Genomic DNA, 26,212 nt, shown 5'->3' with positions numbered 1-26,212 from the left:
GTATTGCTTTTGTTATTCATTTTGTTTGGTTGACATGTTGTTTGTAATTGTGAAATGTTTGGTAAGTTCATAATTTTAAAAACATTAGCTATTTCTGACAACTGAAATTATGAATTTAATATGTGTCAGAATAGTGAGAATCACTATAGAGACATATATATGGAGATACATATTAAGCTTTCCTAGTGAAAGCCACCTATTAATATTGCACTCAGAGCTCTACAGCTCTGTCATCTGGCTCTCTTGCTTAATTTCAAATATCAATCCAGAGGTTCTGGGTTTCCTTGCTTTTGTTTTTTAAAATGCTATTTATAACATTTATCTAACAACAAAATAGAAGAACAGCTGTCCTTGTTATGAGTACTGAGAGCAATTAATACATCCCTTTCCCCACTCCCCATCAATTGTTCAGTCTTTTTGACTAGAGGAATACCAAATTTTATTGAAATTTTCCTTAACCATTCTAACCAACAGTGATCTCTTCCTAGGAAGATCTCTTCCTAAGTGGCTCAGTGGATAAAGAGCCAGGCAGGGAGACAGAAAGTCCTGGCTTCAAATATAGCCTCAGACACATCCTAGCTAAGTGACCCTGGGCAAGTTACTTGAACCCAAATGCTTAACTCTTACTGTTCTTTTGCTTTGGAACCAATACTTAATGCTATTGATTCTAATATAGAAAGTAAGGGCTTAAAAAAAGAAGAGAAAGCAATTACTCCTTGTGATTTTTGTATCACTCATTGGCATTTGGGAAGTTGGCTAAATTCAATAAATTTTGGTACTTTTCTGAACTCTTTCCTTGTTAATACATGCAGTCTCAGGCCAAAGGAAACTGTTAATGGAAAGGATTAACCTTCATTTTTAGCAAGTATAAAAATCAGACATTTTTGTTGCAGTGTGACTGTTTTGAGTCAACAATATTTATTGGAAGTAATCTTGTGTTATTTTATTTCTTCTTTCAGATTATAATCTCAAAGAAATCAGAATCTCTTGTATTGGGTACTTTCTAATGTTTCTCATTACTCTGTCCCTGCCACTCTATGAAACAGTATCTAGAATAGTTTCCCAAATATAGTAGATGTTTAATAAAAAATTGCTTATAGACTGAACATAGCTGCACTTACCTTAGCTACCCTCATTTGAAGGTAAACCTAGCTATCTATGGTGATGGAGAGTCAGTTGTATTGATAACACGTTTGTAGGCATTTTTTATTTACTTCACGACTATGCTAGACATTCTCTTTAGGCATAATAATCTAAGGTGCTCTTTAAAATGGCCTAAATTTGGATACAGGGAAAATAGGTCTGAATAAAGTAGCATAGAGTTTGGCAGGATCTCAGTACATTTAGTTCAACTCACAAAGGAATTCCTTCCATAATACTCCTACCTACAATATCTCTCATGAACTTAGACATGATTCAGAGAACCTGGTTGAAAATATTAGTGCTTTATACCCTGTGGGCTAAGTGCAACCCCATAGGTGAGAATGGGGTTAGCTATTATATGTGTATTTCTGTACCTTTACCATAGCAGGTATATGGATGGGTGAGCTCAATGTTTCATTCACCTGCTTCATGTTGTCTGCCTGGTTGATGGAGTGTGATACTGGTTCATATCTCTCATTTTCAGAGCTGGAAGTATGATCCTGAAATAAAATTTAGTATTATTAGTAGGAAGAACTATTAACAAGATGTGTAATTGTTAAAACAGAACTCCTACTTCCAGTTCTGCCATTCTAATCTTAGATTTCATGTTTTTCTCCTAAGGGTTTGCATTAGGAAGTAATGGTGTATTTCTACCTGAAGCTGTTGGATTCAAATGTATATAAAGGGATTTAGAGGAACTTAATCAAGAAGACAGGGGAAGGAAAAACACTAATTAGAGGAAAGGGGGTATTATTATTGCTTATTCTTTATTTTTCAAAAGGATCCAATGACATCATGGATGGAGCCAATGACATCTTGGCTCCAATGTGAAATGAATTTAAGTGAGACAGAGTTACATACAATCATTGGCCTCATTAATTTCATTAACTAATAAAGGTTCCAGAGCCATCAAAGTCCAATGGCAAGACAAATGTCAGAATGACTGACAATGGCCCAGGATGCAGTGAATGACCTTAGTGTCTTTGATGATTGACCAAGTCCTAAGAGGCCCACAGCAGGCTTCAGCTGCCTTTGGAACAAATTGTTCTCATCTGTTCATTCTGCCAGGGGAAGACTTCACATGCTTGGAGTAGACATCCCCCAACACAGAAATGGGTTTGAGGCCTATCAGTTACCCTCAATCTGATTTAGCTCACCTGATGAGATGGTTTTGCTGGGTTGTGGCCAATGTAAATGCTACAGTTTCTTGGAGTCATGGATAAGAGTTGAGTGAAAGGTAAACACCAAAGGTGGTTGAGTATCTCTGAAAGGGCCACAGCAAGCACTCACACAAGAGGTACTAGTACTCCCTGAGCACCCAATACACTCCAGAGGAAAGAAGGTATTAAAAGAAAAAAGGAGGCATATGTTTACATATGTGCATTTTTACAGGTAGAAGGAAAGGCTGGTTCTTAGCTTAGAGTTGAATAATAGAAATGAACTATTTTCATATTTTTAAAAATGTCCTTGGATGAACTTCCTAAAAGTTAGCTCTTTTAATTAAATGACCAATATCTACATGAAATTGTTTGTAGTTTGGTGAGAAATAGTAAAAAAAAGTAATAAAAAGCAGAAAGAGAAAAATCCTTTCACTCTTACATCCTCATTGCTAACCCCTGAAATAGAGATAATGATACTAACTAAGGCTCTTTAGAATTTCCCACAGGTGGTTAAAACAACTTTTGTCTCTTCTCATTGCTTCTTTATGTCACAGGATGGAAGGATTATGACCTTGACCTCCTAATCTAACTACTCCTTCTACCTATCTAATCATTAAGATATCCCACTTAAACTATTTAATATTCACTCATTAATTTGTTGGTAACTTTGTATTTGAAGGAATTTATTCTTTCAACAGTGAGAAAATCCTTTAATAGAAATAGGCAGTGAATTAATTTTGATGAATGAATAAAAATGATTAGCTTTGGAAACAGAATCTTTAGCTCAAACTTCCCTTATACTTTAATGTTAAATATTGTTAGGTTTTGAGTATGTAAATGTTGTCCTCTAGGGGCTGTTTATTTCCTCCTAAGTATTATGCTTATATTTCTGGCAGCTGCTATTATGAAAATGGTAGTATATTGAATTATGCTTATGTGAAAATATGGATATGTTTTCCTTTTCAGTATATAATCAAGAAAAAAAGGAGTAGAATATATGTAGTATTATAAATACTGACTAATGTCTAATTTTTAGATGGATAAACAGTTAAGCAAAATAATGTGAAAATTATTATGACATAGTATGTATATGCATACTTTTAGGTTATCTTTTGTTTAATTATTTTTCATGTTTGCTTTAATTTTAATCAAAGTTAGTGCCAAACATTCTTGTATTTGATCTGAACTTTGTTGCCATTTAATCTTGTCTTCATTTATTTGGAAGTAGTCATTGTGTATTGCTTTCTTTTAGATCTACTTCCTTTATTCTACATTAACACATTCAAATCTTATTTTATAAAATTTATATTCATTATTCCTTATGGCCAACAATATGCAATTATAATTTCATGTAACACATATAAAGTGGGTAACAACTATTATTCATTTTTGGAAAAATAGTTTGTTTCCAATTTTTTGCTATTATGAATAGTGCTGTTGTCAATATACATTAAATACATGCCTTAAAGTTTAAATTACAATTAATCTCTTGAGGCATCATATATACTTTTTTTTCAGTTTTTCAATCTTATTAGACTCTTAATGACCCTGTGGATATGTGTGCATATGTTTATATGTATATACATATGTGTGGATATGTATGAATGCATATGAACATGAATACATACATATCTGTATGTGGATAAAAAAATGGAACTTGCTGTCAGTTATTTCTGTGGGTAATGATTCAGTAGTATAATCAAGTAGAGACATAGTAGTTGAGATAAAGAATTTTGTATTGTTTTTACAAAATTCCTTTGTTTTCCAAAACAATTAGACCAATTTACAGCTCCATTAGTAGTGAAGCTGTGAAGTATGAATATTTTCCCACAGCTTTTCAATACTGAACATTTCCGTTGTCACTAATTTGATAAAGTAAGGTCTCAGGGTTTTTAAAATGTCCATTCTTTTGATATTTTTAATTATTTTGATGTTTATTGATAATTTGTGCTTCTACTTTTAAAAACTACTTGTCCATGTGGGAGTAGAAACACTGAAGAAAAACATCTGATTTGTCACTTGTTTATATCAGTATATAATTTGGGGGTTTGGTTTTAAAAAATTACTCTTTAAAAAAATAAATAATATGGAAATAGGTATCAAGTAATAATACATGTATAACCAGTGGAATTGCTTATAAGCTCCAGGAAGGAGGAGAGAAAAGGGAAAGGAGAGAACATAAATCATATAACCACACATTCATATTATTTTTGCATAATTCATACATGCAGTAGGATTCTTGTACTTAGTCTCTGATTTGATTTAATCACCCAGTCTGTCTTCAGCACTAGGATTCCAGAGAGGGACTACTACCATGTGTTGGATTTAAAAATCAGTCTGGCAGTCTACTGAACTATTTCTGGCCTGGGCTAGCTACCCCCAGCCCCCAAGGTTTCCCAGCACAGTCTTCCTTATCTCCCCCTATCATAAACCTAAAACTGAAGCTATCTTATCTGATGTCTTGAGGAATGTTTGTCTATGTTTGCCTGCTTTACAATATTTGCCTATTTAATGTATGTTTGCCAAATGCTTCCAGCCCCCTGACCCTGAAACCCCCCTCCCCAGATGCTTCCTGACCACCTGTCCCTGACACTACCTTGATAATTATGTATGTACCAACCCCCTTCCCCAAACATTTCTATATAAACTCTTGGCTGAGAATTCCAAGGGGTCGTTCAGGCATGCCTCTCTGCCTAGCGACCCTAGCTATTATTGCTAGTAAAGAATGAGCCTCTTCTTGCATATTGCATTGTCAGTGTGATTCTTCCTTCGGCCATGAACCTGGGTTAGGTATTAAAATTTGGGTACAACACATGTAGCTACCCTCAAATTCTCTCAGGGTCCTAGGGTTAACCTCGGTGTGGAGAAATATCTTCCTCCTACTCACTACTATATGTCTCTGGAGTCCCCAGTGATATGCTTCTATTTAAATGAAACTACTTACTCTCAATGATAACAGAATTAGTTCTTACCAGTAAGGTAACAGTAAAAATAATAATCACAGTTTTTTCTTGTAAAGCAAATGCAGGAATAACAAATATTTCATAGTCCGCATATAAACCTGTATTGTACTCTTCCAAAAAATTGTTAAGTACCTATGGTGAAAAGTAGGCACATGCTTACAGAAATCTGGCAAAGAAAAACATGAGTGAGCACACATAGAAACCTGTCAGAGAAGAACAGGAGTGGAAAAACCTATGTATGTATTCAGGATACTGGACATGTTATCTCAGCCAAATTAGTTAAGATGCTAGATAATTTCTTTGATTTGCTGCTTTCCAATTGTTCCTCTGCTCTGCTTTTCCAACAACTATTATCCTCACTTCTAGCTTTAGATTTATTTGATGCTTTTAGTTTTTTTTTTTTTTTTAGGAAATGCTTTTTTTTTTTAAGGAAACTGCAACATCTTTTATCCTAAAATTGACCAAAGCACTCTATCTTTGTTCCTTCAAAACAAACTTTCTTTCTCCACCTCTAAGCAACAGTTAGAGATAATAATGTAAAGAGGCATCATTGGTCCTATGGAATTAAAAATTGAATATTACAGACTTCTTGGTAGAATATCATAAGAAATGACTACTCCAAGTACTTCCAATTCAAATGCCTAATTCTGTACCTGCAGTCCACCACTCCTCCATCAAGTAATGGTATATTTCATTTTCTGAATAAAGATTTAATTGAATATTCTCTGGGTACAGACCAAGCATTACAATTTTCTCTCCTTTTATAGAAAATAATTACAGAGAGCATATCTTATTATTATCATCTTCCTTCAATGTCCCTAAGCCCCAACATTTGGGATTAGAGAGTTTTTAATCCTTTAAAACAAACAAACAAAAAATTAGGTCCTAAGAGCTCAAGTGACTTTTCTTATGTCACAAAAGCCATGTCAGAATTGAGATATGAACCCAACTACCTATTCAAAATTGAGTGCCCTTTGTCACTATGCACTGATACTTCATAATTATGTAAAAGGTACCCAAGTCCCCTAAGATAAAGAACCATTCCTAAAAAATGCCACAGAACTTGTTTCTGAGACAAGAAATTGTGTAACTGTATAGACAATATTGAATACCTACAGAGTGGGTGAGGACAATCTCTTCCCTTTGACTACTATAGCTAAACCTGGCCATATCTTTAAATCTATCTAAGTGAGGAATAGTTACTCTCAATTTCTTTTCTAGTCTATGTTTGAAGGGCTCATTCAATTACGGCAAAAATACCATGCATTAAGTTGAGGGAAAGGGCATTAAGATTTCTTCCACTCCCCTTGGGCTAAGAAATGGGCTTAGAGTTGTGTTCTTGTTTTATTTGTCCTTTTTAGTTCTAGCTGCAAGGAGTAAAGTCCTAGACCTGGGAACTCAAGCCAAGGGGACCTTGGAACCCAAAGTTCTGGGACAGATTTTACAATTAGACCAGTAGAGAAACTCAGGGAGAACCTGGGCGTCTTGAAGAATGAAAGAGATACTTGCTTATCCACTATTATCCAATTTCTTTCCATACACGAGCCCTTCCATGTAACTGACAGCCCCACCTCTATAGTTCTCTATGACTTTCATTTGTTCTCCAGTATACCTTATAGGAGTAGGACCAAAAAACACTACTTTTTTCTAGAGGGAAGGAGGTATAGTAGTAGAAGGAGTCCTCCTGGGTTTAGAGCCATGCTGGTAATTACAGACAAGTCACCTATTTGCTTTCTTTATCTGTATAACAGAGATAATATTTCTACTAACTACTTCAAAAGGTCCAACTGAAAAAAATTAACTTGAAAGTTGTTAACTTGTAAAAATGCTTTATAATAGGACTATTTTTTTGACTCCTCAAGGTTTTAAAATCAAGGGTCCATGGGGTCTTTTGCTACCATCAAATTAGTCTCTGAAAAGGATGAGGGAAATTAAATGTTTTAGATCACACCAAAAGAAATGTCAAAGGCAACTAAAATGACTTTTTTTTTACTTTTTTTCAGATTAGAGAGATTCTGGAATATTTTTCTTTATGATAAAGAAAATACAGATTTGAGGGCCTGGATTTTGTTTAGTTACCTGAGTGGCTTCTGATGGAGCAGATGAAGAGACCTCTGTGGCTTTTGTGTCTTGTGGGAAAGGATGAGAACTCTGTGAGTCTTCACTTTGTGGCTGTTCTGGAGAGAGTACATCATTGCTGCTGTCCTCATCAAAGGCAAAGGCATCTGTTGATTTGGAGATGCCTATATGGTTACCTATTGGAGAAAACATAAGAATTTTTTGACTATTTATCAATTGAAAATGGCTCTTACTCTTGTTGATTTGAATCAGTTTCTTATATATCTTGGAAGTGATATCATTAATCAAAGAAATTTCTGCCAACTTTTTCTGTTATTGGTTCCCTTCTAATCTTAGCTGCAGTGATTTGGTTGTCGGAAAAAAAAAGTTTTTTTAATTTTATGTAATAAAGATTGTGCATTTTATCCTCTGTGATCCTTTTTACCTCTTTTGTTTAATCAAACATTAAGCATTTATTAATTGATTGCTATGGGTCAGGCACTATGCCAAGTGCTTTTAAAAAAAAAAAGAAAGATAAAAGAGAGTCTCTGCCCTCACAGAGCTAACAATTCAGTGGACATGACAACATGAAAACAAACATATTCAAAGTTTTCCATCTATACATGTCCCTTCACAATACCCAGGCAATTATATCATTCTTAATCAAGAATCAAACAGTTTCAACTTTTTAATTGCTTACAATTAACTTTTATTACCTTTGTTTTTCACCAGGAATAGTTCAAACTTCTTTGACTTGCTAAATATCCATTTTTTACTTTTTATAATTAATTTCATCTGTGCTGAATTTGTTATTTTGGGTTGTAAATCCAGTTCCTTAATTATATAAAATGCTGTTCTGCATTCATTTAATGTTGTGACTGCTAAGTCTTATGCTATTCTGACTGTAGCTCTACAGTATTTAAATTGTTTTTTTTTTCCTTTTTGCCTATATTTTCTCTTTAATGTGGGAATTACTGAATTTGGCCATGATGCTCCTGTGTATTTTCATCTTTCAGGCTCTTTGAGGTGGTTTTTGATTTCCATTTTATCCTCTGTTTCTAGAATTTCTGGTCAGTTTTCCTTGATGATTCCTTGGAGTATGGTGCCCAAAATCTTTTTTTTTTTGATCATGAATTTCTGAGAGTCCAGCTATTCTTATATTGCCTCTCCTTGATGTATTTTCTAGGCCAGTTGTAAGTATTTTGCTTTATTTTTTTCTTGTCTTAGGAAATCATTAGCTTCTACTTGCTTGATTCTGGCTCTTAATTAACTATTTTCTTCTATAAGTTTTCTGGATATCTTTTTCCATTTAGATGATTTTTCTTTCATAATATTCTTGATTTTCTTGCATTTCTCTTATTTTCCCCCCTAATTTTTCTTCTACTTCTATCATTTGGTTTTTAAGCTCTTTTTGAGGTTGTGGCCATTTTCATATTTCTTTGCTATTCTTGAAAGTCTTTTATTCTTGAAATAAAGAGATGGTTTTTACTTTTGCTGATCTCTGAGTTCAAGCTGAAGTCTTTTTTATTCACTAAATAGCTATCAATAGTTGGGTTCTTTCTCATTTGCTTGTTCATTTAAAAAAATTCTAGGGGCAAAAGCAATAGATTTAATTATTGGCTTTTACCTTGACTTTCAGGGTTCCTATTGTAATGGGGAATTGTAACCTTAAGTTTTCAGGATGTTTTGTGTTTGTTTTTACCTGGACCCTATTTAGTTTTCCCAGTTTTTATAGTCGAGTATCTGATGTAATCCTGGTTTCTCCTCAATCCGCAGGCTGTGATTGACCTCCGGCATTCCAAAGCTTTGGAGTAGTTCTGCCACTGCTACTTCAAGAAACCAGTGCATCTCCCCCTATGATAGTAACCAGGGACTCCACTGTCCTGGGAGACCCTACAGCTGACAGGATCCCATTCCCTCAGCAGCCACACTTTCTGCTACACTATCTTTCTTCACTTATCCTTTCCTACTACCACAGATGGAAGAGAGCAGGTCCATGTACCTTGAAGTGCTTCCTTTGCTAGCATTGAGGCTTGAGCTCTGTGTTATTTAAAATTACTGGGGTTCTATTTAGAAGTATTAAGCCTCAAGATATGTAGTATTTGATAAACTTCCTGTGGACATGTGGGGGACTTTGAAACTACATTTTCCACGGTCCAACAGGTTTCCTGTTTTGGATGACGTCTTCAAGGTAAAACCCGCCGGCTTTAAATATTGGGAAGTGGCATTTGACTTCCTCTTTGCTACCTGAGCTTGCTCCCTGGGGATGAAAAGGAATAAGGAAGGTATGGAACAAAATGGCTGAGGCGGCAATTTGAATTTTTTACAGGCACGTAGTCAATTTTATTCTATCAACATAGGCCTAAATAAAATATTAGTTTTCCTCATAATATCAGCCTTCACCATTTTTAAATATAACAGTTCCTACCCTCAGAGTCTGGCACCCACAAACTCAGTGTCCACTCCTTCAATCCCCAGCTTTGGCAGAATCAGGGTGGTGGTCTCCAGAGCTGAAGCTTCAGCAGACTGCCCAGAGCTCCTCAGGGATATAGGCTCTAGGACTCAGCTAACAAATTAAGGTTGCTAATCCTGGCCCCAAGGCCTACAGAGCTGGGACTGAGGCCAGGGAAGTCAGAAATCTTCCTCCCTAGTTTTCCCAGGCTGTTCAGCTTCACTTCAGACTCCTGTCTTTTTTATCTCTTTTAGCTTTGATATTGTGGAGTTATTTTTGGTTGTTTGTGAGGGGTATTAGGAGAACAAGAAAAGTTCCTTGCCCTACTCCAACATCATCTTAATATGCTGTTAGAATTCACTAGATTTGAACTTAGGACCTCCTATCTCTAGGCCTAGTTCTGAATCCACTGAGCTATCCAGTTGCCCCTGGTATATTTCTGATATTTCACATGATTGATTTGTGAGTCCTTAAATTGGATTGAACTTAAATTTTGTTGAACTTAAAATTTTAACCTCTATTATTGTGAAAAACTGCAGCAAATGGCAGACAAATTGAAAGGCTCTTTTAGAAACTCAAAGACTTGACTTTCCATCTGAATAGGGCTAAGCCAAGGTTCCAGATAGATAAGAGTTTATTCCTTAGTCAGGATACATTTGCAAAATACTCTTCCTGAGTGCTGTACAATTGTGTTGCTATTCATCTCTTTATCTTGTAATTGGACATTAATATTATGTTAATACTTCTGTTGTTTTACTTGTTTGATTGACATCCCCAACCCCCCCAATCCTGGAAACCTATAATAAATCACTATAGTCTGGTCAGTCTCTCTCTGACTCTCTCTTGGTGAGATTGTATTGAGTCTCTTGTATGTTTGTCTAACCTATGTCTTTCCTCCCTTAATCTTTAAATCTTTCACCCATAGTCTCCTAGTTCATGACTTCCCTTCTGGGTGATAAAACCCACGCAAGAACCTTTTGTAGGGGCTGGAACTCTACACCTAGTTTGTGGGCCCACGGGAGCAGAGGACCCTGGTCACACTTTTAAGGCAAAAAAGAATGCTTGTGGTTACTCACAGACAAGAGCACAGGCCAGGAGAATATTAAATATATCTCTTCTTACGTCATATCATCTTAGAAGCAATGAAACCCTAAAGATCACCAGAACTAGTTCTAAAGGCAACTGTACAAAGAACCTAAAGTTTGGAACAGTGTCACCTTCACCAGAGTTACAGAGCACAATATTAACAGTTTTTTGAAAAAAAATTAAAAGAAAAGATTTAGAAAATTATTTAAGTGATAGGGGAGACCAAAACACAAACTCAGAAAAAGAAAACAAAGTAGTAGCCAAGACCTTCAAGAAAAATATGAATTGCTCTCAAGCTCAAAAAGAATTAGTGGAAGACCTCAAAAGGAATTTTAAAAATCAAATAAGAGAGGCAGAAGAAAAATTGGGAAAAGAAATGAGAGTTATACTGGAAAATCATGAAAAAAGAGTTAACGGCTTGGTAAAGGAAGCACAAAAAATACTGAAGAAATTCAGAATAGGGCAATTGGTAAGGCACATTAAATAAGGCACACAAAGAAAAAAACTTCTTAAAAAGTAGAATTGGAAAACTGGGAAGAGATACAAAATGAACTAAAAAGTTTTTTTTTTTTTTTTACTTCTGGCTCACTTTATTTTTATTTATTTTAAATTATTAAATTATTTTTCCATGGTTACATGATTCATTTTCTCTTCCTCTCCTCTTTCCTTCCCTCTCACCGAGCTAGCAATTGTTTTGGGTTATACCTATTTCCATATAATTCATTTTTGTAATAGAGTAATCTTTTAAAACCCAAACTCAGAATCATATACACATATAAACAAGTGATAAACCATATGCTTTTCCTTTGTGTTTTTACTTCCATAGTTCTTTCTCTCAATGTGGATAGCATTCTTTCTCATAAGTCCCTCAGTGTTGTTTAGGATCATTGATTGCATTGCTATTAGTAGCAGGGTCTATTACATTTGATCATTCCACAATGTTTCATTCCACAATACCTTCATGATTCATTATAACCAAAACCCTACAAGTTCAATAAGATAAGATGCAATTAAAAATAATAATTTAAGGCATGGAAAAGAGGAATCCAGTGGGAGAAAGGGGAAGGGAAAACAGAATGGGGTAGATTATTTTATGAAAAAGAGGCATGGAAGAGTTTTAAAATGGAGGGGAAAATGGGGGAGGTGGGTAGGGGAGAATGTGAAACTTATACTTATTGGAATTGGTTCAATGAAGGAAGAACATACACAATCAATTTGGTATAGAGAAAGCTATCTTATCCTACAGGAAAGTAAGAGAAGAGAATAAAGGAAAGGGTGTGGGGCTGACAGAAAAGAGAACAAATTGGGGAAGATGGAGGTCAGAAACTAGACAGGATAATAGGATTTAATACACTATAATTATAATTGTGTAAAAATTTTTACAAGTTTCTGTATTAGCTTCATTTCTCTAGTATATAGAGAAATATGTTGAATATATAGGAATACTGTGTATTGATATGTTATGGAATGGTAAAAGATATGAATAGGCAGTTCATAGATAATGTAATTAAATATCTCTATAGTCATATAAAAATGCTTTAAATTATTATTAATCAGAGAAATTCAAATTAAAATTACTCTGTGGGACCATCTCATACCTATCAGATTGGCTATTATGACTGAAAAGGGAAATAAAAAACATTGAGGGAATGATTTAAAATTGAGACACTAATTGGGGGAGTTGTGAACTGATTCAGCCACTCTGGAGAACAATATGGACCTATGCCCAAAGGGCTATAAGACAGTACATACCCTTTGACTCAGCAACACCATTACTAAGTTTATATCTCTAAAAGAAAAAAAAACACAACAAAAAACAAAGTGGTAAGATTTATATGAACTGAAGCAGTAAGTAGAACCAAAAGAACATTGTACACTGTGACAGGAATACTATACAAAATAAAAAACTATGAATGACAACTATTATTAGCAATCAAATTATTCAAAACTATTCCAAAGGACTCATGATAAAAAATGGCATCTGCTTGGGGTGACTCAGTGGATTGAGAGGCAGGTCTACAGACAGGAGGTCTTGGGTTCAAATTTGACCTCATACTGACACTCATACTATGTGACCCTGGGCAAGATACTAAACCCTTGTTACCTGGCCCTTACCACTCTTTTGCCTTGGAACCAGTATACAGTATTCATTCTAAGAGAGAAGGTAAGTTTTTTTTTTTTAAGACCATCTGCTTACAGAAAAGGAACTGAGAGCATCTGAATCCAGACCAAAGTAAACCTTTTTCACCTTTTTTCTTAATTTTTATTTAATTTGATTTTCTTTCCAGAAAAATATTTATCTGAGAAAATGTATTACATGATTGTAAATGTAAAATCTAGATGAGCCTGCTTATAATGGTGGTGGATGGCAGGGAGGGAGAGGATTTGAGACTCAAAATTCTTTTCAAAATGTAGAAAACTATTTACATGTAATTGGGAAAAATTTAATTTAATTTTAAAAAATTTTAAAAAAAGAGAAAAAGGAAAGTAGTTCAGTGTAATTTACAAATTTATCAACTGAGTTTGATAATATGATAGTAATCCACCTTTTCAAAGAAGGGAAGTAGGTGCAATTTTTTTCTCTTTTGAGGAGGAAAAACTTGGTTATTATAATTGTTATGATCATCTTATTGTTGCTGTTTTCCTCCTTTTGCATGGTGGTTGTGTACTTTTCCAAGTTCTGTTTAATTCCCATCATATTCAGACAAATATTCTCATTTAGTTGTTCCAACAACAACCATGTAAGGTAAGCAGGAGAGGTGGTATTACTCAAATTTTATCAATGAGAAAATCAGGGCTCTGGGAAATTTAAGGGAAGTATCCTTGGTCATATAGCTAGCAAGAGTTGGAGACCAAGTCTTCTAATTCCTCATCCTCTTTCTATTACATAATACTGGCTACATGTATTTCATTACATTTTCTATGTTCTAACAAAAGCTTTCTGATATAAATCAGAGGTAACATGGGGGAGAAGAATGAGAGACAGTACTAAATATAGGATATGTATGTTTATTATATATACAGATAGAAAGTAATTTCTTTGTGCATGTACACACACATATTTTATATCATATATATTGAGAGATTTTACTTTTATTAGACTAAGACATCTTAGGAGCTGAATTTAAATTTTAATTGTCAAAGAAGTCATCACAAAAAAATCATTCGAGTAATTCATGCAATTTTCTAAATCACAAATATCATCATGGTTCCCATTTTCACCATTTGGATTCTGTTTCATTCTTTATATCTGCCTCCATTTGGAGGATATTCCATGGGTTGTAGGTGCAGATAGCCTCTCTCATGGAAAGAACTTCAAATGCCATTAAGTATGGGGGGTGGTGTGTATGTGGAGTGGTACTGGCAATTTGTCCAATAGATGTTTTTTGCTAAATCTCATCTGGTTTATTGATTAACTCCACAGTACAAAATATGCTGAATACACATAACTATTGAGACTGTGTCCCAGATAGCATTCTTCTGTTACTAAAAGAATTTATGTATTATCAGGAAGTTTCCAGTTTAGTATTTTGCAACTTGCACACCAGAAAAAGTACTGATAAATAGAAATAAATAAGACAGTTTAATATATACATATCTTATTGTCAAATGGTGCTTTCTCAATTAGGGGAGAGGAGGGAGTTAACTGGGTATTTTAATGTAACAAGCAAATAAATAAATTTAAATTTAAAACATTTTAAAAAAAATTTTTAAATTAAACATGGACAAAAGTAAATATGTGTCTATGTTCACTGAATTTACTTATAATTTCCCTCTTTATATTTAAGTCATTTAGGCATTCTGTATTTATTTTGGTATAGGTACGAGATGTTGATCTAAACCTAATCTCTCCCATACTGTTTTTCAATTTTCCCAGTAGTTTTTGTCAAACAGTGGATCCTTGTCCCAAAAGCTGGGATCTTTGGGTTTACTGAACATTATCTTACTGAGGTCATTTAAGGAGATGATTCTTGTAATTCCAAAGAACTTTGTCATTATTAGGTCATTTAGGAGTATATATAGACAGAGAACAAGGGTGTGAGGTCGATATAATGGGATGAAATTTAAAAAAGATTAATTTAAGGCATGAGAGAAAAAGAATGCATTGGAAGGAGGGAGAAGAGAAAAATAAGATGAGTTAAATAAATGCTTATGAAAGAGGCATGAAAGAGGGGAATCTGGGGAAGGTTGGGAGAGAAGCATGGGAATCTTACACTCACCAAAACTGGTTCAGTGAGGGAAGAATATACACAATCAATTAGGTATAGAAAAAGCTATCACACCCTACAGGAAAGCAGTAAGGGAAATGGAAAAGAGGTTAGCGGGGCTGGTAGAAAAGAGGGCAAATTAAGGGAGAGAGGATGGTCAGAACTTAAACAGGGATAATGAGAAAGAATAATAGAAATCACAATGGTTCAAACATTTTTACAAATCTCTCTAATAAAGGGCTTATTTTTCAAATGCATAGAGAAATGAGTTGAATATATAAGAAAATAAGACATTCCCTGGTGGATATGTGGTCGTATGTGGATATGAACAAGCAGTTCTTAGACAAAGTAATTAAAGCTCTAATTGTCTTACAAAAATGCTCTAAATCACTATTAATTAGAGAAATCCAAATTAAAACAACTTTGAAGCACCACCTTACTCCTATCAGATTGGCTATCATGACAGAAAAGGAAAATTACAAAACTTAGAGGGGATATGAGAAAATTGAGACAATTATGCCCTGTTGGGGCTGTTGAGAACTGATTCAACCATTCTGGAGAGCAATTTGGACCTATTGCCTAAAGGTCTATATTAACACATATCCTTTGACCCAGCAATATTATTAGTAGGTTTGTATCCCAAAGACATTAAAAAAGGGAGGAGGGCCTATCTGTACAAAAATATTTAAAGCAAATCTTATTGTAGGTGCAAAGAATTGGAAAGTGAGGGCATACCCATCAATTGGGGAATGGCTGAGTAAGTGATAGTATATGATTATAATAGAATACTTCGTTGTTATAAAAAAAGGCAAACTAGAAGAGCTAAAACAAACAAACAAACCACTGCAAAATCTTATATGAACTGAAGCAGAATGAAATAAACAGAACCAGGAGAACATTGTACCCAGTAACAAGAATATTGTACAATGAACAACTGTGAATAACAGCTATTCTCAGTAATACAATAATCCAAAACTGTCCCAAAGGACCCAATGTAAAAAATGACACCTACTTCCAGAGGAAAAAAGTGATGAAGTCTAAATCTAGATAAAAGCAAACTTTTTTTGCTTTATTTTTTAAAATTTCATTCCACAAAAAGATTAATATGGAAAAATATTTTACATAATTGTGTATGTAATTGCTTACCCTCTCAACATTGGTTGGGGGATAGGAAGGAAGAGAGGAAATTTAGAGAATTCAAGATTCTTTGAAAAATATTGGAAGTTGTTACATGTAATTGGGGAAAATTAAATTAAATTTTAAAAAATTAAGCTGACTTTTGACTCTTGGCTTTTAGTTTGTGTAGATAAAATGAAGAAGCTTTTGTCCTAGGGAGCAGAAAATCAATGACAAGGTGGTAGTAACAAAACAGAAATTCTTGTAATCTATGCCCAGGGTCATTACTGGGATCTCTTTGACAAATGTCAAATGGGGAAATAAGAGCACTCTCTACTCTATGGCTTCTGGTACCATTTTCCAATCTGTTAATTTTCTAAAAAGATACATTGGATCGTAGGAGTGTCCTTAGGTATCCAGCCTCCCTTTTTAAGCACCTTTTTCAATCATAATGACCCTGGGATATCTTCTTTTCCATCTATTTCACAGAGATGACTGAGTATAGTGGAAAGAATATTTACCCTGACCATTAAGAAAGATCTAATTTTGAATTCTAGCACTATCATTTACTGGTGGAATAACTTTAGGCAAGTCTCTTAATGTTTTTGAGTTTCCATTTACCCATTTGAACAATAGAATAATATGACCTGTCTCATATGATCCACTTCATAAAATTCTTGAGAGATCAGGAAGCCAAAGCCAGAAATCTTTTTGAAAAGAATACAGCCCCAATTTTATATTCATTACATGTGGTCAAAGCAGATAGTGAAGGAAAAGCCAAGAAACCACTAGAAAAATAATTAATGGAATTGTTTAATGGAATTACAGCATCTGTGACACCTCATTCTAACTCAATATGTTCAATTACACAACCTCTCTTTCATTTGTTCCCTTTTAATCACTCACATAGCTACCATTTTATTTCAGACTATCATCATCTCTTCTCAGGAATATTCCAATAAATTCCTAAAGGGCTCTGCTATCCTGAGCATTTTTTGACTCTCAATTTATTTTATACATAGCTGCTGAAGTGAATTTCCTTAATGTAGGTCCATTAACCAATAAATCATGTGACTACCCTATTACCTTTAGGATCAAATAGAAATTTTTCTGTTTGGGTCTTAAAGCCCTTTAAAATTTTTCTAGTCTCTATTATTTTGTACCACTCTCATATTTTATGGTCCAACAACATTGATCTACCTCCATTTTTCAAACATGGCATTCCAATTCCCATCTTCAGGTCTTTACAGTGGTCATCCCCCATTAGTGAAATGGATCCCCTTATTCACTTCCACCTTATAATCCCTTGCTTCCTTCAAGATTCAGCTTTCAAGTATCAGCTTTCCTTGATCTTCCCAACTGCTAATAGCTTCACTTCTTAACTATTTTAACTACCTCATATTTGTTTTTATTTATTCTATATAGATGTGTACAAGATGCCCCAAAAATCTTAATGTGGTTTTAAAGCTTATCAGCCTAAATGATTTCCTGGTCATTTGATCAAACAAAGGTGAGAAGCTATGGTGTAAATGGAGATCAAGAAATTACTTATTTGACCCTTGCCAGGAGAAGTGTTCCCCTTGACAGGGAAGACTCTTATTTAAGAATGATTTTGATGTTGTTTTACATCATCAAGATGACATGGAATAATGGTATTGCATATCTTTTAGTTTTGAAGAGGGCCAAAGACATCACAAGATGATATCTTGACTTGCCTGTGAATTGAATTTAAATGAGTCTGTGTTTCACAAAGTCATCAGCCTCCCTGTCTCTTCCAGAGTCACTGTAGTCCAGTGGCAAGACAAAAGACAAGATAACCAGTGATGATCTGGGATGTAGTGTATGACCTTGGAATGTTTAGTATTTAACCAATCTCTACTGCTTCACAGTGCCTGTTTCAGTAGCCTTCATGGCTGTTAGAACAAATTGTTCTCATCTGCTAATTCTTCTAGATGAAGTCTTTTCATTTAATTTTTATTTTTTCCCCCAGATTACAGGTTAGTATTATTTTCATTAATTGTTTAATTTCTTTTTTTTGATGGGTTTATTAAAGTATTCTATTTCTACTTTTGTTCATCTGGGCAGTTTATAGTTTTATAAACCTTCATCTCTATCACTCAGATTAAAGGAAGGTGACTTAGCAGGACTGGATCTCAAACTATTATAAAGTGGTAATCATCAAAACAATCTGGAATTGGCTAAGAAATGGAGTAGTGGATCAGTAGAATAGATTAGGCATTCAATGTAGTAGAAAAATGAATGTAGGGTTTGACAAACCCAACAATTTAAGCTTTTGGAAGAACAGCTCACTATTTGACAAAAACTACCAAGAAAATTGGAGAACAGTATGACAAAAATGAGGCACAAAGCTACAAATACCTCATGCCATATACCAAGGGAAAATCAAAATAGATACATGATTCAGAAATAAAGGGTGCTACAATAAACAAATTAGGAGAATATAGAATATTTTATCTGTCATATCTTTGGACAAGGGAATAATATATGTTCAAGTAAGACGCTGAGAACATTATGAGATAAAATATGTAGCTTTGACTCTATTAAATTGGAATTAGCCATCACGGTTTCAATCAAGAATTCTTGTCTAGAGAAAAAAACCCCTATAATTTTCTAGAGAATTTAATTCAAAGTTCCCAGCTTCTGTAGGCCATGATGTTAAATCCAGGTTCTGGATTATCTTATCTATAAATTGCTGTCATTCCTGATTTGTGAATAATTCTTGCAATAAAATTTCACAATCTTGAAAATCCAGATCAAAAAGTTTGACTGCTCTCTTGAACTCTTTGATTGTTTTGTGGCATTCATTGTAAAACTTAGGGGTTCTCCTCCTTATGGAGTTTAGATCTCCAGCTGTAAATTGCTTATGTGTCCTTACATGTACTATCCCAACATCAGGTTGTAGATAAGCAACATCTCTGAGAGGAAACAGTGTTGCTGTAGCATCATCTAGGGCTTTGTCCTCTAGCTCAAGCTTTGTTGGTGTTTGAGTAGTATTATTTTCTTGCTTAGCTATTTGCCATTGCTCTGATTCAGTTTCCTTTCTTGCCTGTTATAATAATCCTGCATTTGATCTAAAGTTACTTTCATTGCCATAACCATTTGTTTCAATTCATTGTTTTTGAAGCTCAACCAATCCACTATTCTTGATCTTGAAATATAGAACAGTTGCTAATCTGTAGCATTGATTAGCCAAGCCAATTAGAAATAGGGGGCAGCTGGGTGGCTCAGTGGATTGAGAGTCAGGCCCAGAGATGGGAGGTCCTGGGTTAAAATCTGGCCTCAGACACTTCCTTGCTGTGTGACCCTGGGCAAGTCACTTAACCCCCATTGCCTAGTCTTTACTGATCTTCTGCCTTGGAACCAATACGCAGTATTGATTCTAAGACAGAAGATAAGGGTTAAGAAAAAGAAACAGTATTATTGGAGCATAAGAGAGAATTCGGCAATATATTTTTACTTGATTATTTGGTAAAGATACTCCCTAGAAAATGGAAAAAAATAGGTATTGGCTGAGTTTTTTCTCTCACTTCAGTTAATATCTTTTCTTGTAACTGAAGGCAAATCATATATCTCTCTAAAATTCAATTTCCATCCATGGTCACATGAGTATAGTGGTACCAGTAAGCATATTCCTTCAGGGAAGATATAATATTATAGCCCTTTAAAGTTGTGAACAAAATTTGTAGTTATTAGTATATTATTTCATTTGATCCTCTCAATAACCCTATCTTCCTTCTATCTCTTTTTCCTTTCTCTTAAAAAAGGTGGTGTCTTTCTCTAAGTAAAAAGGAAACAGAGACAGAGAAATTAAGTGACTTGCCCAGGGTCACATAGCTAGTGAGTATCTGAGATAAGATTCAAAGTCTTCCTGACTCTAAATTCAGTCCTTTATCCAGTTTCCCAACCAAGTACCTCAAAAACATTAGCCTTCTATCTCTTTTCCCTTTCTCAGCTACATTTTTAAAAAGGGTAATGTTTTCCTCTAAGAAAAATTGCAGTGTAGCTTAGACACTGAATCTGGAGACCTAGATTCTATTCTTAACTTCATTTCTGACTTATATAACTTTGGACAAGTCACTTCACATCCTTTGTTTTTCCAATTTGAAAAATAAGAGAGTTAGAGTAGAATAGTAGAATCAAGAATCTCATCCTTAGAGATGGCATATATACTTACACTTGGACAAAATTTTACTCCATAGTATGCCAGACAAATGATCTTCTATCCCCTGACTTGGAGATACTTACCTACTAGGACTAGAGAACTCTAATTGCTAAAATGTTTTTCTTGATGTTGAGACTAAATATTCTTCCTTACATTTCCTGCCCATTGCTCCTGTTTCTGCCCTCTGGTTCCAAGTAGAATAAATCTAATTTCTCTTGAACAAATCTAAGCCCTTCTTAAATTGTGGTTCCCAAGACTAAACAAAATACTCCAATAGATCGAGACAAAATATAGCTCACCATTTTGTTAACAGATCCTAGGTTTCTTTTATTGGCTTCCACCTTGACACAAATGGGTCTTATGGTTGATTATAATCTCCAAATCTTTTTTTAGTTGAATTGACTTAACTCTTAACACAAAGGGCACAAATATATGTGAATACTTATACATGTGAAGTTGATATTCTCTATGTAGATGAAAGACTTCCAATTTTTCCCTATTAATTTTATTTTTTTTCAAGTATTTGATGAGAACATTAACAAGCCCAAGATCAAACACAGATGACTGGAACATTCATTAGAAAGTTTCTTCCAAGTTGACAAATTTATGTTCACTCCATCAATTCTGAATCCTAATATACACCTCTCTACCTTATCCTCAACTATAGTGTGTGAAATGCTTTATAAAACCAAAAGAGACTAGATGAAGAGCAGAATGGCACCATAAAAAGTGGCCTGAATTTAGAACAAGAGGATCTGGATTTAAATCTTCATTTTCCTACTTACTACATGTAAGACCTGGACAAGTCCAGGATTCAGCTTTCCCATCATAAAATGTAGACTAGAAGACCTCTAAGGTACCTGCTAGTAGCTATGATCCTGCATTGATGCCATTTCCCCAACCTGCAAATCTAATAATCCTGTGGGGAACAAAAAGGAAATGAGATTATTCTGCTATCTGAAAGTCTTTTTCAGATGTATGTGGTAGTGTTTTGAGACAGATAAATCTGGAATCAGGGTACCTTTGTTTTGTCCCAACTAAGTAAAGCTGTGTGGCTTTGGATAAGTCAGCTAACCTCTCTGAGACTCAGGTTCCTTATCTATAAAATCAGAATAATAATTCTTGTCCTCTCCTGACTCTTATTCTTACTCTCCAGATTTCACTAACATGCCTCACCTTGCTCCTTTAACATCCTTCTGACCCCATAGTTCCCTTCTCCCTTTGATGAGTTTTTCCTGGATCTACTTCTGATTCCCTAGACTTTGCCAGCATGTCCTTTGACTGTTATCACCCAAATCTTTCCAACTCCTTTTAATGTGTTGTCTTTCGTCCTTAGAATCTTGTTGAGGACAAAGTCTGTCTTTTTGCTTATATCTGTATCTTCAAAGTTTAGTGTAGTGTCTGGTACACAGTAAGTAAATGCTTGTTAACCTGTTATGACTTGTACTACCTATCACATGGTTCTCATGAGGAAAGTGATTTGTAAACTGCATAGTATATACATGCAAATTAGTACTTTCTCTCACCTTTAGTTTCTCTAAGCCTAAATATCCTCATAAAGTATGCAGCTGAACAATAAAAACAAACCTAATTTTGTTTGGCTTCTATGCTGTTCCAAGGAATTTGTGGTAAAAATAGTGTAGGTTTGGTCAGAATATAAAGACAGATTCAAAGGGAGTTATTGTAAATTTGCCTAGATTTAAAGACAAAGTCACTGTGAAGTGTGCTAATCACCATTATTTTAAAATAGCTTACATTTGGCACTGCCAAATCAGTGTATCTGTGTGTGTAATTGGGGAAGAGAATAACTAGAGGGCAGAACATTAACATGGGCTTAAATCTGCAACATGCACAAACTAATAGAAATCTCATTGCCAAAACTGAGACTAAAGGAAGCTACCTCTGTGGTAACTGCCTCTGCAGAGTTGGTTGTCTCCAGGGCCTGTAAAATACTATGCCATGAGATATTTATTTCTGATTATAGGAGCCTTCGCTAAGGCAAAGGGAGCAAATGATTTGCATTTTCTTCATCTCTACCAAAGTGATAGGGTAAAGTGGAAAGGGAAGAAAGACTGGTACCATATCATAGTGCTCTTGGAACAATCTAGTTTATCAGTTTTATTTGTGATGAGGTGTCAATGTTATCATCTCAAAAAGAGTGGTCTTCACTCAGAGCTGTTCCTAATACATACTCTAGTTATAGTCCTAGCAGGCATGTCAGGCAGAGTGATGATAAATGCAGTTGAAAAAGATTCTTACATCATTCCCCTATTATGCAGAAAATAGGCTCACTCCTGGCACTGACATCTAGGAGAATTGTTTACTACGCATTCCTTTTTTCTTTCTTGGAAGTAAATAGATGGATGAGTCAATTGTGTTTTTCACTGCATAAACACTTAAAATTCCAAAGTGAAAGTAAGATAAGCTAAAGCCCAGTCACCTTTTAGTTGTGACACAAACCAATGACTAGAAATCTCAAAGTAAAATGGATGCTGTTTGTTTATCTTTATTGACTGACCCATTCACTGTAGGTGAACTATTTTTAGTCCTCTATAAATGATCTACTGACATAGTTCCATTTGCTATCTTTTTCTCTAAGGGAGAGAAAAAAAAAAACAAACAAAAAAGAAAAATTCCTCTTCATTTGTGTCCCTTGGCAAACTATATTAGAACCGACTTAGAATAACATGTTCTATAGATTAGTTTATGTTATCTAACCAAAGTAAAAATGTTTTTGGTCTAAGGAATTAATTGATTTTTAAGCATATAAGACAGACTAAAGTTAAAGATAGCCACAGAAGTAAATGTTCAGAGAAAGATCTTTTACCTCCAAGAAATCTGTGTCCTGTCCCTTGAGGGATACTGATTCATTAATAATGATTTTTAATAATTGGAGATCATGAAATTTCCACTGAAACAGATATTAAAGCTAAATCTGTGGGAATGGGAAAAATTGCAAAATTTCAGTGGAAAATTCTCAAATAGACAATTAGTAAAACCATGATACCAGCAAGATCCTCTAAGAAATTGTCCTCTTTCAGGGTATTTGTGCTACTGCCAGTCTGGCCCAGAGACTTCATTTTAAAATTTAACCTTTTCCAGCCAAACTTTGCCCCCTCTCTCCATGGCTCTTGAAATGATTGAAAGAGAGAAGTCTTTCATTCTACATCTCCATAGTCAAGAATTAAACAAAGATTACCTTCTTTCCCTCTAGTTTTTCCCTTTTTTCCCTACCCATCACTCTTTAAGGACTCAGTGTCCTTATAGTCTTTCCCCACTCTTCCCTCTCAAAATCTTCCAATATTAAAAAAAAATCTTCCAATAGGAAAAAAATCTGAAAAAAGTAATTTAAATTCAATGTAAATAAGCTTCCTCCATAAAAGTCGAGTTCTTTTTCACTATGATGGTAACTCTGAGTTCTTAAAGACTATGTCAGCTGATTGAAGGGTCCTGCCAAATTAGAAAGGCTTTGAGTATTTCTCCAATATGCTGTCTATGCAGCTGCCAAAAAGATATCCTTAAAGCACACATATGATCATATCAACTCTCCTCCATGATAAATTTTAGTAGTAACTTAATTGCTTCTAGGATCATATATAAATCACATATAAAGTCCTTTATAACATGACTATAGCTTTTCTCTTCAATTTTGCTATTTACTATTTGTGTGTTTGTGTGACCTTGACAACAATTTGACAAATTCCATTTGTGAGATTTACTATTTGACATTGCACCTTCCAGATCTTACTTGAAGGTCTCTACAACACTGCTCAACTTCTTCTTCTTCTTCTTTTTTTTTTTTTTTTTTGAGGAAGACTGGAATACATTCATCTTTAATCCGCCTCTTAAAAATCTCAAATTTTTATCAAAGCCCAACTCAAGAACCATCAAGAACATGACCTTAAGGCCTTTCTAATATCTCCTAGTTGCTAGTGTTTACTCCCCACCACAGCCTTTACCTATTTACTTTATATGTATGTTGTATATACTTATATACATGCTGTATTTCTCAGCTTATTCTAAAAATGTAAGCTTTTTGAAGGCAGGTATTTTTTATTTTTGTCTTTGTATTCCAGTCTCCTAGCATAATGCCTTGCTAAACACTTGCTGACTAACTTGTTATCATCAGAGAAACAACTGAAATAATTTTGGTGAAACTCATCATTAGTAGGTTGACCAAGAGGTGAAACATTTCTTTTTCATGTTCTCTAAGGTCCCTTCCTGCTTTAACCACTATGATTCTGCCTGAAAATGGATCCTAGGGAATTTCATTCCCTTCCAAATCCTAGGAGTCTCTTGGCCAGGAAATTGTGTCTTTCCTCAAATTCCTGAATCAAAAGTGGATACAGGTTCTGGGTTAAGATGGCGGCAGAGTAAGAAGCAGCTCTTAACCTCTCCTGACCGAAACACACAAAACTCCTCAAGGGGACATAAAAACAAGTCCAGACGAACGGAGGAACCCCACAACAGGGCACAGCGTGGAAGGTACGTGGAATCGAGACATTTCCAGGCTATAAAGGGGTGAAACAGCTCTCACTAAATCGTGGGCTGAGCAACCACCCCACCCCCACACCCTCCACACACAACATCTATAGTGCCGAAGCCAGCTAAAAAGAAATAGACCAAGTTTGGGGCACCCATCGAGTCATTGGCAGCTCCGGGGCCTGTTCCTGAGAGCAGCAAGATTTAGGACCCCAATAAGCCAAAGAATGCACGCAAAATCTGAGCATGGGAGCAGAGAGTGGACGCTGGGCGCAGAGCTGGGGCTGAGAGCACAGGCACGGGAGGAGGCGTGGGTGGAGGCAGACACAGCCAGGAACTAAAGCTCTGAAAACCTGAGTGGGGAACAAGTGCAGACGGGTATACGACTGTGGAAGCAGCGCACTGAGACTTGTAAAGGAACCTCCTGCAGAGGATCAAGCAAGGGGGTCCACCAGGGGGCTTGGAAAAAACCAGAACTCAGACCTCAGGAGCCAATAGACCGCAGACAGACACTGAGCTCGAGGATAAACCTGAGAAGCTGCTGGGCTAATGATGGCTACCCAGTCTCAGGAAGCTCAGAAGAGAAAGAATAACAACAAGAAAAAGAAACCTTTAACACTCGACAACTTTTACACAGAGAAAATCCAGATAACCGAGCAAACAGAGGAGGAGAACAAACAAGCATCCGGACCCTCCTCAAATAAGGAAAACTTCTCACAAGCTATGGAAGAGTTCAAAACTGAGATTTTGAGGAAAATGGAAGAGATCTGGAAAGAAAATAACTCTTTAAAAGGTAGAATCTTGCAATTGAACACCAGAAATGACCAGATTGAAAAGGAATATCAGAAGATTATGGCCGAAAACCAGAAGATTATGGCCGAAAACTGAAAGATTATAGCCAAAAATCAATCCCTAAAGGCTAGAATTGAGCAAGTAGAAGCTAATGATCTATCAAGACAACAAGAACAAATAAAACAAAGTCAAAAGACTGAAAAAATAGAAGGAAACATGAAATATCTCAATGAGAGAGAGACAGACCAAGAAAACCGGTCTAGAAGAGACAATTTGAGAATAATTGGTCTTCCAGAAAAACCAGAAATTAATAGAAACCTGGACTCCGTACTAAAAGAAATTATTCAGCAAAATTGCCCTGAAGTCCTACAACAAGAGGGCAATATAGACATCGAAAGGATTCATAGAACACCCACTACATTTGACCCAGAGAAGAAATCGGTTAGAAATATTATTGCCAAATTCAAAAGCTTTCAAGCAAAAGAAAAAATCTTACAAGAAGCCAGAAAGAGACAATTCAAATATCAAGGAGCACCAATCAGGATCACACAGGATCTGGCAGCCTCCAC

The 26,212-nt window shown here is 35.2% G+C and overlaps 1 protein-coding gene across 1 annotated transcript in view; it reads right to left on the bottom strand.

Moving 5' to 3' along the window:
- MYOCD (myocardin) overlaps window positions 1-26,212 on the bottom strand; it is a 116,080-nt gene that overhangs the window by 48,349 nt on the left and 41,519 nt on the right. The window contains exons 2-3 of the mRNA XM_044675180.1: window positions 7,346-7,521; window positions 1,518-1,643 (exon numbers count right to left, since the gene is read on the bottom strand). Coding sequence (XP_044531115.1) covers window positions 1,518-1,643; window positions 7,346-7,521 — 302 coding nt within the window. The remainder of the gene's footprint in view (window positions 1-1,517; window positions 1,644-7,345; window positions 7,522-26,212) is intronic.

Source organism: Gracilinanus agilis, chromosome 4, assembly GCF_016433145.1.
Source record: "Gracilinanus agilis isolate LMUSP501 chromosome 4, AgileGrace, whole genome shotgun sequence".
Taxonomy (NCBI): Eukaryota; Metazoa; Chordata; class Mammalia; order Didelphimorphia; family Didelphidae; genus Gracilinanus; species Gracilinanus agilis.
Note: the sequence above shows the minus strand (reverse complement) of the source record. Positions and strands in the feature narration are given on the sequence as shown.